Source organism: Cinclus cinclus, chromosome 3, assembly GCF_963662255.1.
Source record: "Cinclus cinclus chromosome 3, bCinCin1.1, whole genome shotgun sequence".
NCBI lineage: Eukaryota > Metazoa > Chordata > Aves > Passeriformes > Cinclidae > Cinclus > Cinclus cinclus.
In genome coordinates, this window is record NC_085048.1 from 9809378 (window position 1) to 9823510 (window position 14133).

Sequence of the window (14133 nt, forward strand, 5' to 3'; positions counted from 1 at the left end):
GCAACAGGGGCCCGCCCCGTGACGTTCTCCTGGTGGTTGATTGGTCAGTGTGGCGGTGACGCGCACGCCGGGGGTTTTACGGCCCTCGGTGTCGGGGACCGCCTGGAGAGGGCGGGCGGTGGGTCTGGCGGTTGGAGCTGTTCGCTGCCGCCATGACGCTCAAGAGGAGTCGCGACCGCTTCTACAGCACCCGCTGCTGCGGCTGCTGCCATGTCCGCACCGGCACCATCATTCTGGGCACCTGGTACATGGTGAGAGGCGGGGGTGGCCAGCGGCGGTGAGGGCCGAGCTTCGCGCGCGTGCGCGGGGCGTTCGGTTGGGGTGGGGGAGCGGCGGCCGCTCTGAGGGAGCACGGGGTCCCGCTCCCCTCGCCCGGGCAGTTGTTCCCTTTCCCGAGGGAGCACGGGGTCCCGCTCCCCTCGCCCGGGCAGTTGTTCCCTTTCCCGAGGCGGTCGGGAGAAGCTGCACCAGGGCATTTCCTGGGATCACCCGGCGGGCCTCGGGTCCCTGTGCTTTCCTGGGGTCTCCTTCGGGCTAGCCAAGCCCTGCTGTCCCTTAGCAGCTTCCCTTGTGGTTGGAAAAAGAAAGTGAAGAGAAAATTCAGAGCGTTTTAATCCGCGTCTTAGAGAGATTGTGATACTCTTTTCTGGTTTGGCGGGATTGAAACTTTAATACAATGAGCGTGTGCTTGGTAAGGGAAGAGAGTTGGTGAGACTGGAATTTAGGGTATATAATAGGGGAATAGGGTGAGGTACCCTTGTGGTGTGTAACCTCTGAGAGGAAGATGGGTGTCTCCAGAATGAGCAAGAGCTTTGTGGCAAGGGAAGTTCCTGGTTATTCCATGCTCTGTTCTCGACGCAGTGATTGAAGAGCAGTGGAAACAAATTTGGCTCCCAAAACACCTCCTTTTTTTCTGACTGATGAGTGCTTTCTCCCTGAAGAAGAGCTGTGGCATTAAAGATGCAATATTAAAGTTCTGAAGTAGGGCAAAAGAGAAGTGTGAAAACAGTACCAGCAAGTTAAAGGCCTGGTGCCTTAACTTCCCTTGGTTTCCTTAAAGGGGGTCTGCGCTCCCCTTTATTGAAGTAGCTTCCTTATCTTTCCTTCCCCTTACCCTCGTGGGCAGTAAAAGTGAGAGGATCTTTTCCGAAAATTGCATCATAGCTTTTCTGTTTTCCTGAAGCTGTAATCAAAACCTGTATTCTCCTTCCTGTATTTGTCCTTCTCCAGATTGTAAGAAATAAAGGATGCTGAATTTTTGTGTTTATGTGAAACAGCCATGCACAGAAACTGTCTTTAGAAGCATCGGGTTTGATTTTGGAGAGTTTATGGTTTAATTCCAACAAGTACGGGGAGCTCCTTTATTTTTATGCCCTTGGTCCCTCAGTTGGCAAAATAATTTACAGGCAAACAAAGTCGGTGAAGAGAGAGAGGACCCGAGGAAAAGGCAGGGTAGGGGGGTTGAAAGTCTAACAAAACTTTAGGGAAAAGGTATCTCTCTTTCAAAAAGAAATTGGCCAAAAGTCTTAGTGCTGATTAAGTTCTATTATTCGTTAATTTCAAAGGAAAAGGGCCATCGTAGTGTTGAGAATCAAACTTGTTTTGGAAACCTGCATACCACCCTGTGCTGATGGATGGAGTTCAAGAATATGCTTCTGGTCCCTCAAGTAAAAGCCCGAATCGTCAGCAGTAAGGGGGGCAGTAATCCTTGTTACAGAACAAAAGCACCGCGATTCCTGTTCGCGGAGTGCCTGTAACCCCGGGAACTTGCTGGGGCGGGGGCCTGGGAGATGGTTCCCTGGCCACAGACCTGGTAGCACTTCCAGCTTCTACCTCTCCTGCTGTGCTTATGTTTCCTCTTGTTGCGTGGATGCGGCACCTCTTTCTTCTTTCTGAATGGGTGCTGGGGACGGTGAAAGCTGCGCCGGGCACCCGTGAGGCTCCGGCTCCAGGGGCGGAGTGCGGCTTTGATGTCGTGTGACCGCAGCCACTCCCTCTGCTAGAGGGAAAAGTAGAGCCGAGTTCAAGGTAGCAGGGGCCATGCAAAGTGCTTCGGAAGTGCGGACTTTTATTAGAAAAACCCCTGTATGTCGAACACTTTGTTAAACCGTGCGTTGAGTATTTTTTATAATTTGAATATTTTTTGAATCGTTGAATATTTTTTACCAGTTCTCATCTGTCATCTGGGAAAAGATGAGAACTTTTAAGTCTGGCAACAGTTGGCTGTTTGAGCTGAAATAATGTTGTAACATGAAGCTTTAGGTGGTCTTGCCCAGTGCTTTAAATCAGAATTCAACTATAAATTATACTTTTTTGAGGATAAAGTATTGTTTGGACAGTGAAAGTTAAATTTAATTGCTGGCTGCCAAACTTTAAAAAAAATGGTACGGAATGTCAGGTTTTTTAGACATGTTAATTAATACACCATTTAAGTATAGCTCTTACTTAGTCTTTCAGGTTCTTATAAGAAGTATTTCTAAATCAATTAAAGCAAAGATTGCTCTGCTTTTAAGTTATGGTGGGATGAGTAGTAATAACTTTCTCTGTAGGATGGTGTTTTTTGGTTTGTGGGTTTGGTGGGGTTTTTTGTTTGTATTTTGTGTGTTTTGGTTTTTTTTGTTTGTTTGTTTATTTTTAGGATGTAGCTTTATGAAAGGGGAGGATGTTCATTTCAAGAATAGTTTTATGTTACTGAAATTCTTGCTATTTAGTATATAAACTGTTCTCTCATGCAGTGCAGTCCTGAAGGAATTGCTATGAAACTTAAAATGGAGTCTCACAGCAATCTACTCCAGATGTTTTAGTAAGATAAGACTTCTGTCTACTTAATACATATCTTATTCTTATGTAACCGTTTCTTTAGGCATTTTCCTATTCCTTTCTTATTTGTATACTCTTAAATCATGCATATAATTAGCTTTGCTCCTCACTAGAACAGTTTTATCACTGTCTTTGTGTGCTTCTGCGAGTCCAGAGAGAACAAGGACTACCTTCTAAAATGTCTGCTGCTGATGCTGTATGAACAGCGTGTGTCTCAAGCATGGTTCTGCCTGTGTCCTGCTGCTGTTTGTGATAAACAAATAAAAGTGTATTTACCAAAAGTTAAGGACATTTCTGGCAAAATCGTACTCGAGTTCCAGGACTGATAAAGCTTGCTTAGCTCTGCAACACCCACTGCTGTTTGTGTAGGAAGGAGAAAGAAACCTCCTGTTCCTCTCACCATAGTTGCAGTCGTGTTGCTTTGAAGTTTGTTTCTTCCTCTAAACTTTCATACTGGGCACTGTGCTTTCCAGAAACCGGAAGCATGAACACTGAACTGGCAAGAATGGGATCAGAGTTCAGTAAACAGCATAAAAGCCAATCGCATTGTTTTGGAGGGAGGGGCTGGTGCGTTCTGGCAGGGAGCTTCAGGGCTGGAGTCACTGATGCAATTGCCGCTGGCTAGCAGGAGCATGAGGGGGATCTCTGGAACTGTTTATTCACTGAACCAGATTGACAGAAATGAGCCCATATAACTGGTCTCAGTCTAATACTGCTAGTGCTAGAGGCTCTGAAGTACCCTATTTAAAATTACTCTTCTTCAGGTTTTATTTCAGTATATTAATAAACCAGACAAAATCAGAATCACCATCTTGTTGTTTTGTGATTTTTTTATTTTTTTTCCCTTCCTTTGGGAACGTGTCTAGGGAAAAAAATACTGGAAAAGTGAAAGGAAAATTAGTGTAGTAGTGCAAGGCAATTTCCCTGTTTCCCCTCATAAAAGGTTATAAGCAAATTGTAGGTAGGAATTTTTGGCTTTGCTCAAGTCACTCAGAGTGCTTGGGGAAAACGAGACTTCATGTTCAGGCCTCTAGAGAGATGAAGAACTTACATGATGAGGCATAAAGTGTATACTGTGGAGATAAAACTCACTAATTAAAAAGCTAATGCTTGTTAATAGTTCCACAGTTTTTCGAGTTCTAATCATATGGGGAGCTAATATTTCTGTTACCAGTGTGGAATAAATGCTGACTTTCTACTTCAGTGTTTGAAATTTCAGCTATTTGAATTTTGATGCAAACTACACCAAACTGTTAAACTTAGCTATCCCAGATATGAAAATGTAAAATACACTCCTTAAACTACTGCAAAACTAAATTAAGGTTATTTTCATCTTAATGGAATTATTTTTTGAATAAGGACTTGAACATGCATTTTGCCGGTTTTTTTGTTACTATTTTTGATTTCCTAGTAAAAAAAGACCAGAATGGGGCCACTGAGATTTCTGAGGTGTTACTTTAGGGTGCTGCAGTATCCACTGAGTGCTGTCTTGTCAGGTTTGGGGGTTTTTTTTAAGATTTTGTGTGGGTTTTTTTTTTTCTTTAAGGGGGAGATGGTGATGAGTTTAATCCTTGTATTATGCCGCGGCATCCATAGGTTTTGTTTTTTCTGACTTCTCTGTGCAGACATTTGTGAACATATATTTGATTTGCAATGAGTATATATTTAAAAGCTCTAATGATGTTCTGTGGACCAAACCATATTCTTGCTGCCTGTTACATTGATTATTTTGAAATAAGCCTTGTGGTCTTGCTGTTATCAAGCTTCTGGGATAGAAAGGAAGTAGTTAAAATAGAGGCTCTGGCTCTGTAGCTCTTAATTGAAATCCATATGTTAAATGTGATTAATTGCTCAGTGTTGTGATGGATTTGTAAACATCACTAATTGAATGCTGGAAACCCTGAGGTGTTAATTGGCAGAGGTTTGGGTTTGCTGGGTTTTTTTAGATTTGTTTTGGTTTGTTATTATTTTTATTTGGTCTCATTGATTCTAATAGATTGGATTTTGAATGGCTCTTTATTTTCTGTTTTACTTGCATACCATTTCAGGTTGAGAAAATAAACTTTAATGTTTGGAATTGCACTCAGTAACTAGTGAAATTACTAAGGACTTTGGTATGCTGAATTAGGACCACAGATAGAATGAAAATAAAGAGACAGATGGGGAATTACAATCTCAAAATTCTGAGGCATTAATGCTCTTCAGTACTTCTATAGTAATTCAAGTGCTGCTTGCTCTTTATTCTGAGGGAGGTAGCCTGTCGTGGCTGTCAAACTCATGACTGTGTATAAACAATAAATTATTTAGTTGTAATTGAACATGTACTTTTGTGCTTTATAAAGTAGGGATCAATGTTTCAACTGCCAGGGACCTGAACTTTGATATGGGCTTTTGGAAACAAGTGCAGTGCAGAAAGGGATTTTCCAATATCCCCAGTTCACTCAGAGAGGAGGAAATAGAAGGGTTAAAAATGCTTTGAGAGCAAAGGCCAGAGTGTAGAAGGATGAACCAGGTGGGAAATGAGTGTTCAATATGTGTGTGACCAGTGGTGAAGCAAAATAGGCTTTAAAGACAAGAGGCAGGTGAGCAACTTGACAGTTTGCCCTTTAAGAAGTGTCCTGTGAGAGTGAAGGTGCATTTTGAGGCTGAAGATATTGGTAGTTAAGCAGAATTCTTCACTGCCAGCTGTTTTGGTTACAATGTTTTTATATTCCAAGGCATAAAATGCCTTATGAAAATACAAGTGGCTCAAAATAGCTAGAAATTCTAGTGAGTTTATATAAATACATGATGAGATTATTGCATTTCTACAAAGTGACCAACTTTGATTCCACTAAAGGGTTCTTTTTAGCAAGAAGTGCAAATAAGCTTATCACCATGTATCTCTAAGCCCCTGGGAAAGAAAGAAAAAGAAGAAAAAAACCAAAAACAGTGAGGGAGGGAAAAGTTACAGGAACTGTGAGTCTCAATTTTTAAAAGGTTCAAAATGTCTTTTTCTTACTGAAATCTTCAGTGATTGTACACAGACTTGCCACCATCATTGACTTCTGGGACCATGGCAGTAGAAGAAATACCTGGCAAATATTCTTTAAATGTGAGAAACTGCAAACCAGGTTGTTGTGTGTGGTTTGTGGTGGTGTTGTTTTTTTTTTTTTTTTTTTTTTTTGAGGCTAATTAGAAGGGATCCTGCTGCTGGTGGTGACAGTACTGAATACTGATTGGAAAATGCGTGCAGCTTGAAAATGCCATCATGAGGTTTTTTTGTGTTACGCAACCTTTGGCATTTGTCTCCAGATATTATGAACAGAAACTATGTCCCTGTAAACCTTGAATACATTCTAGATGCTGTCAAGGCAATTTTACGGAGGCTTAAGCTACTTTTGATTCTTTGAGTTCTTACTGAAGACATTTCTAGTGTGTACCAAAATGAAGCAACAGAAGGAGTCTCAAGAGCCAGTATGAGGGAGGAGAAGGACTGCTGAGCACACAGCCCATGCTGAACCTGCACACCCTGGGGGTTGATCTTTGTGTGAGACTTTTTAACTTCCCCTGTGGTTGTGTAGACCTTCCTGATAAGGACTGGTTAGGTTTTAATAAGTGATCTGGAAAGAAGAGGGAAATGGTCTCTCTAGCTTATTGAAGCTGAAACATGGTAAAAACCCAGTGATTTATTTTTGTGTTAAATCGATTTGTTGTAGAAAGCAGAGTCTTTCCAAATATTTCTCATTCTGTACCTTTACCTTCCTGGCCTTTTTTAACTGTTTCCAGTTTTCCAGCTCACATATCTGTATGTTCCTCAAGTAGGATCAGCTTAATTACGTTATTTGGATCCCTAGGAACCTTACAATCCCCTCAGTTTCCAGAGTTACTTAGTTGTGATTCACTGAACCTAGCAGGTGCTCCACGCTCTTTGGGTTTAGTAGTGGTTTAACTAAATCAGCTGGAAATTTAACTGTAAGTTGGGTTCTTCTTTTTTTTCCTTCTACATACAGCCAAAGGGAAGAGTTTATTTTTAACTGAAATAAAGGATTATTAGTGGTGTTAAAAAGACCTTAGGTGTTGCAATGTAATTAACCTTGAGGTAACTGTGATCTCTCTCAGGTGGTGAACTTGCTGATGGGCATCTTGTTGACAGTAGAAGTGACTCATCCAAACATGGTCCCAACTGTTGATATCCAGTATGAAGTCATTGGAAATTACTATGCTTCCGAGAGAATGGCTGGTAGGTCTAGAACTCTGCTGGCTGATTGGAATATAAAGCATGCAGTATCATGGATTTGTCTCACACTAGGTTGTCATATATGCATACACCTTTTAATAAATATGGTTATCTTCTTTTCTGAATTTCTCTTCACTTATTCTGGGATTGAATTCTTCTACAAGAATAAAAAGAAAACTTTAACTATTATTTTAACTTCCATTTTATGTCCAAGCATCTTAAGCAATGAGATTTCTTGGCCTTCTGATGCTTCAAGTTTTGAAGTATGTATGGAGACATCTCTGATTCACTTTCTCCATAAACATTACCTGTCTTTGCTCTCTAAGTAAAGCAAGCAGCAGAATACAAGTTTAAAGACTGTTCTTCAGAATTTTTGGTCATCTTCATACATCAAGAAATACCTTAGAGCACCTGCATATAAATTTACTAAGAAGACACTGTATCTTTCAAAGAAGAGTGGAGGAGCTGGGATGCCAAGTATTCGAGTGAAATGGGAGGGTTTCTCTAAGATTCACCTGCAGAATAAATGAAAAAGAAGGCACCGTGAGAAGAATTAAGCCCACTTTTCACTCTCTGAGTGTATGATGTATAGAACTGTAATTGGTGTCAAGCTTTTAAATATAGTATCTGTAAACTTGTGCATATTCTTTGCTTCTCTTCCTCAGTCTGTTGTGTTACATGAAAACTTGGGAAAGGTCAGATTCAGCAAAATTAAATAGTACAGTACAAAACTGGGTTTTGAGCATTTTGGATTAATTGTTCATGACTTCGGGATCTCTCAGTTCTGACCTGTGACTGTAACTCACATTTACTACTGATGAAATAAGAGTAGTAGCAAAGGACCAAGTTCTTCATGAGGCTAAGATACTAAGTAAAATCACAGCAGCTGTCTGTAAAATGTCATATGATCTGTAAAGGCTGTTTGTATTCTTGGTAGCCTTAAGCTTATATGAGTGAAAGATGCTCCTGAAGGTGCTTTCTTCACTCTTTAGTGTGAAATCTATCACATGCTTTTGACTTAAACTCTTATTGCTTATGTTGGGATCTGGGTTAGAGGGTTTTGTGTGCATGAAAGAACATTACAGGTATTATTGTACATCTGTATATTGTGAATAATAACTCCTTGGAAGGCAACCATGTTTACTGGTGATTGCTGAGACTTGGGTCTGATGGTCACAGTGCATTTCAGACATGGGGGGAGGGGTTTCTTTCTTCATGCCATCTGTGTATGGTAGATACTACCTTGCACTGAACTGGACATGTATGTGCTTCCACAGTTTCTTTGCAAATTAATTGCAGAGTAGAAAGGGTTCTCAGTTAATCTTTTTCAAACAGGAGTACCACAACATTTTGGCTACAATATTGCTAAAAAAACATAAATTTACCACATCTATAGACTTTCAAGCTGGTTTCTTTGTGTTTAAAAAAGAACAAGTATAATCTAACTCATGGAAAGCACCTGTGCTTCTGTCATCAGTAACTGTGATGCACAAGGAGAATCTTTATCATGAAGCTTCCCTGAGTGTCCTGGATTTTGTTACAAATTGGTTTCTGTTCCACTGCCTTTTCTTGCAAGTAGAGGGATACCTTCCACACAGTGATTTCCTGTTTTCCTTAGTGTTACTGAAGGAGCAGCGCTGCTCCCACTGCCAATGACCAAATTACGTAACCACACCATTTTCAATTGTAAAGGTTGATACTGTGCTAGTTTCACTTAAGATTCTGTCCAGTTGTAAAGTTAATAACTCACATACTTTCAGCACTGACACGTATTGTAGATCAGCATCATTATGGTGCATTACTGTCAAACTATGTCAGTCTTCTAATTTGTGTTCCTGGGCTTTAGGCAGGCTTTTGATTAAGGCAGAGGGGCAGAGGGATTTTTCCAAGTAGTTGTAGGTTTTCTTGAACCAGATTTTTTTTTTTTTTTTTTTTTTTTTTTTTTTTTTTGTTAGAAAGGTTCTGAACTACTCTATTCTGCTGCTGGTAGTTGGCACAGATGAGTAAATTGAGGTCAGCTCATAGTAAGGGACAAAGCTTGGGTACTGTCAGCTGCAGTGTGACAACTTCTGGAAATGATTGATTCTTATTGTTTTTCTTTTAATGCAGAAAATGCCTGTGTTCTGTTTGCTATCTCACTCCTCATGTTCACAATCAGTGCAATGATGGTGTATGGTGCCATTGCTGTAAGTATATTTATAATCCATTATTTTAAAATTTCCACTTGATTTTTTTTTTTTAACTAAATAGCTTACAGGCTACTCCTTTCTTCTATTTCTTAGCATCGTGTAGGCTGGCTGATCCCATTTTTCTGTTACCAACTCTTTGACTTTGTGCTCAGTTGTCTGGTTGCTATCAGCTCTCTAACCTACTTGCCCAGAATCAAGGATTACCTGGATCAGTTGGTAAGTATTCAGCTCAAGCTGATATTTTACCTTTGAAATTAAAGTTTGTTTTAATTAGATCAGTGACTGAGTTACACTTCCCTTCCTGTGCGTAAGAGAGGAATTCAGCCTGCAGCAGCTGCAGGTGGTTATGGTGGGAATGATAGCTTATCAGAGGTGGAAGAGTTAAAGGTGTCATTGCTCCCTAAAAGGAAAGCCAGGGAGAATAAGGAAAGAATTGTGATGGGAACTACTGGTTTAAACTGTGTTGGCTACAACTGGACTTGGAAGTGTGTTTATAAACCATTGAGCAATGGGGCTCAGTGGTAAACTTGCTAATGCAGATTAAAAATGTGTTGACCCTTATTTGGTAAGGAACGAGGAGGGAAGTGTAAGGATTCCCACAGCATTATACATGGAATCTGAGATTCCAAGCTTTCCTTTTTATGATTTGTGTCTCTTCTCAAGTTACAACACTTTCTAAGGAATCTTCAGTGGAGTTCTCACTAACAGTGCCTGTGTTTTAACTGCAGGAAGAGTTAATGCACAGAGTGTACTGTCAGCAGGAACCACAAGCTCTGGCTGGCTGGTGTTGCAATCTGTTCAAGCAGATGTTTAAAAACAAGTCTTTTTTAAAGCAGATCAAATGTTAGATTGGTTTGAGATTGTTTGAGAGAGGCTTTGTTACTGTGGTCAGGGAAGGAAAAGAGGCAGGTTTGCAGAAGCTCTGTTTTAGCTCCCCCAAGTTTGGGGGTGGCTTCTTTTGCTGCACACCTGTGTACTGCAGGTTGGCCTAACAAGAGGTGATTAACAGTAAATCATTAAAGAGTTGTGGAGGACCGTAAGTACAAATACTGTCCTGTAGCTGTGAATAAGAATTCTGTGAAGAAGAATCTCTGTTAGCATGAGACTGATGAAGTGACTGGGGACACAGATTGTACTATAGTGATATGTTCTTTTGGGACAGAGGCAGGATAAATACTGTGCTTTGTGGGAGGATAAAGAGGAAACTTGTTAGAAATGGATTTTTTTGTTTCAGGGGAGTAGTTTGCACAAGGGTTTGTTTCATTTGGTGTGAAGTTTGGATGTTTTTCTATCATATTTGATTGTGTAGTGTTCATTCTTATCTCTTCCCTTTCTCTCCCTTCCCCCCCCCCTTTTTTTTTTTTTTGTTCCCCCCCCCCCCCAACTAGCCGGATTTCCCTTACAAAGATGACCTCCTTTCTTTGGACTCCAGCTGTCTCTTGTTTATTGTTCTGGTGTTCTTTGTTTTATTTATCATTTTAAAGGTAAGTTAAAACTTAATCATGTGTCTGTTGCAAGAGTTTAATAAATATTTAGATACTGTCAATCTGAGTTAATTCTCAATGCTGAATTCAGAACCCAGCTGTCTTTTGAATCCTGAGGTAAGAACTTTGAGCACAGTTGTTAGGATGTTCAGTTCTGGTATGACTTGGGTCTAATATGTTGTACTGGTGCCTTGAGCTATCTTGTGCCTGTGCAGTGGGGTGTGCTTATGCAGCTCTGCCCTTCCTGAGTAGGAAGGAGGAATGCAAAAGACTTTGTCTATGTGGAGATAATTTTAATATTTGTAATTAAGCTTGTAGTGAAATAATATTAATGCATACAAGTTTCTAAATAAAAAGTTTAAAATCTCTCACTGTGCCTAAAAAAAAAAAAACAGGATGCAAGTTTTGGAAGGAAGATGATGGAATGAGGAAATGTATGAGTTTATTTTAGATCTGCATCTTCCTCCCTGCTGAAGGGTGATATTGCCAGTTACTTTATTTCTGAAGTTGTAAATAATGAGGCATTAATTTGAATTATAAAAACACCTGTGTAGATAAAGCACATTAGAGAAATGAATTGATAATATACCTTGGCCATGATACTATTCCTTTATTGCATTTCATTTAAGAAAAAATGAAATTGAGAGAGTAGAGAAATCAGTAAAATTCTTTCTGGGGGGAGTGGAAGCCCAGGACAGTAGATAACCCTTGTGTATTGATTGGGAAATGAGGTACCTTCTGTACAACAATGCTAACTTGCAATTGAGTGATTTGGAGAGGTTAATGCTACACAAATTAGTAATTAAAAAATCCCCTAATCCTCATCATATCATGATAGTGTTTCTTTCTGCAGCAGTCAGTGTTGACTTGAAGTTCAAGATTCATTGCTCTACTTTCTCCCTGCTGCCTCAGTTGAGAGTTTGAGCCCTCTCCTTCACACTGGCAGTTAGTTGGAGAAATAGTGCTAACTGGGGGAGGAGTGGGACTGTACTGCTGGCCTCTCCTTCTCCTGGCTGGTTTGGGCTGAGATCCACAGAAGTATAAGCCAGTGGGAGATTAATTTGATTAGCACTGCTGAGGCAGACAGGGAGATCACTTGAATGGATCTGTGAGTTCTTTTGCTAAAACCTGTGTGGTGCATTCTCTCTGAGTCGCTGTGACAGCAAAGCTAAATGGAGAGCAACATAGGTTGTGGCCAGGTCTGTGAAATAGCAACCATTCCTCAGATATGTATTGCCTAAATTCATTTATTATCCTCTTTATCATAGGAATGTAATCCAACATCTAATTTCTGAATCAGCCAATGATTGAGGTGTTTAAAAAGAGAAATCTCTCTTTTTTTCAGGCATATCTAATTAACTGTGTATGGAACTGCTATAAATACATCATCAGCAGAAATTTGCCAGAGATTGCTGTGTACCCTGCTTTTGAAGCTCCTCCACAGGTAAAACCTCTTTTTGAGATAAAAAGAAGCAGTGTCATTAATTTTGAAGTAGCAAATCACCCCATCCATGTATGTTTCCTAGCCTTATCCAGCTTTCTAATGAAAGACTGGAAAGATGAAAAAAAGTTAAAGCAGCTAGTTTTGTGGTGGGTTATTTCTTAGCGTAATTCTGATTGTCCTTAAAAGGAGGGTCTTCAGAGAGAAGTATTTCAATGTTTTCCTTGTGGTAGAGGAAAGCTTTGATTGCACTAGTCCAAACATTCCTTGCTGCTTTGCAAAGTCAAGATGCTGTGGGGTGTGGAATGGATGACCCAAGTTAGGCACAGCAGAGCAGTAAACTGCTCCTGCACCTTCTTTCACTTTCTCCTTTGCTTACTAGTAACAGCAGTAAATTCTTAAAATCACTTTGCCTGCAACAGAGGATTTAAGTTGCCAATGGGCTGTGTGTACTTTTGTTCTTTATTTTTTTTTCCATTTGAAGTCTTTTGTATTAATCACTTCAAAATGTCTTCTCCTTAGTATGTTCTGCCAACCTATGAAATGGCAGTGAAGATGCCTGAGAAGGAACCTCCACCTCCCTACATACCTGCCTGAAGCAATTTTTATGTTTATTAACATCTGTACCACCTTCCTGGGGTTTTTTCTTTTAATCTTGCAAAACTGCTTATGTAATAGAAATATTCAGGGCTTTAGGAGCAAACTGTTCTGTTTAAAATAAGTTTGATATAAACTTACTAAGCAAAACGCATCTGAGAGTGATTTAATTTGCTTTAATTTTTGTTCTCCCTAATGCTCTTAAACATTTTATTGCCTTAGGGCCTTACACCTGCAGGAACTTATGCATGTGACTAACTTGTGGCTTTTAATAATACCAACTGAGCCACTCTGATTGAAGTTAGCTGTGATTGTAAGTGTCTGCAGGATTATGCCCTTAATTTATATTAATTTTTTGTAAAGTAGTTCATAAAGACAATCTGATCGTGAGTAAAATGACAGTTTGCCTTTATCCATTTTTTGGAAGGGGAAGGGTTTGAATGTGGTATATATGTGACTTTTTTACTTTGCACTTTTCTCATATGTTATCTTACCTTTTATTGTGTTGGTTTTTTTTTTTTTTTTTGGTTATCCTATGTCTTGAAACAGTATTTTTGAGGAACAAGTGAGGGTGGCACAAGAGTTCTATTACAACGAGCTGGGAATGCAAGAAAAATAAATAGAAATGTGGAAGATGGTTGCATGCTTCTAATCTTCTATGTATTTTCTTCTTTGTGATAAATGATACTTAAATAAATCTTTTGTAAAATGTTTACCAGTAGTGTTGGTTGATCTTTTTGATGGCTTTTTTAAGTGATTCAGTGTGCTGCAGGCAGTCCAAAATACTTAAGAGGTTTAGTGGTTGATCCATTCTTCAGTAGAAGTCCTTAGGTGGCTGGAGAACATGGATTCTCTCTAACACACAGTCCTATGTTAGAGCCTTTGCAGTTCAAGTACTTGGTTGACTTCCACTTGTTTGATTGGTACTTACCCATGAGCTGGGAAAAGGAAATTGTACTGGAAGCTTTGAGCCCTCGGGCAAGTCTGATGTCTGGTCAGCTCAGGCATTAAAAGCAGGACAGACAGCCAGTAGGACTGCAACATTTCCATTGGAAAATGTCCAGAGCTGTTGGAGATAAGCCATAACTTAGTGATGTTCTTCTACAATTAACAAAATACTCCAAACAAAAAAAAAATAACAAACTACAAACAACTTTATATTCTTTTGTAGTGAGAGCTGTACGGGTAAAAGATGTAGTGATTTAGTATGTCTGAAGAAATAAAACACTTCTGCTTTGGAAGAGAAAAGGTTCCATATTATTCTGATTGAGAGGGGGACTACTGACTCATGATCAGAATCCAAATTTACTGTGAGCTGCATACACTTACATATAATTTTTAGGAAGGCTAGTGGTTTTTTACTACATCCATTGGGTTAAACAT

At 39.8% G+C, this 14133-nt stretch overlaps 1 protein-coding gene across 4 annotated transcripts; it reads left to right on the plus strand.

Annotated features, from left to right (window-relative positions):
- The first annotated feature begins 61 nt into the window (after window positions 1-61).
- LAPTM4A (lysosomal protein transmembrane 4 alpha) lies at window positions 62-13465 on the plus strand. Of its 4 annotated transcripts, none has more exons than XM_062489682.1 (7): window positions 62-251; window positions 6922-7042; window positions 9149-9225; window positions 9322-9444; window positions 10617-10712; window positions 12058-12156; window positions 12676-13465. In XM_062489682.1, exons 1-7 carry the CDS (start codon window positions 153-155, stop codon window positions 12748-12750), a joined length of 690 nt encoding a protein of 229 aa, XP_062345666.1. In that variant the 5' UTR covers window positions 62-152; the 3' UTR covers window positions 12751-13465. The 4 variants fall into 4 exon arrangements, with proteins under 4 accessions (XP_062345666.1, XP_062345667.1, XP_062345669.1 ...); XM_062489683.1 differs by lacking the exon at window positions 62-251 and adding an exon at window positions 2021-2085; XM_062489685.1 differs by lacking the exon at window positions 62-251 and adding an exon at window positions 2088-2109.
- Window positions 13466-14133: the final 668 nt, after the last annotated feature.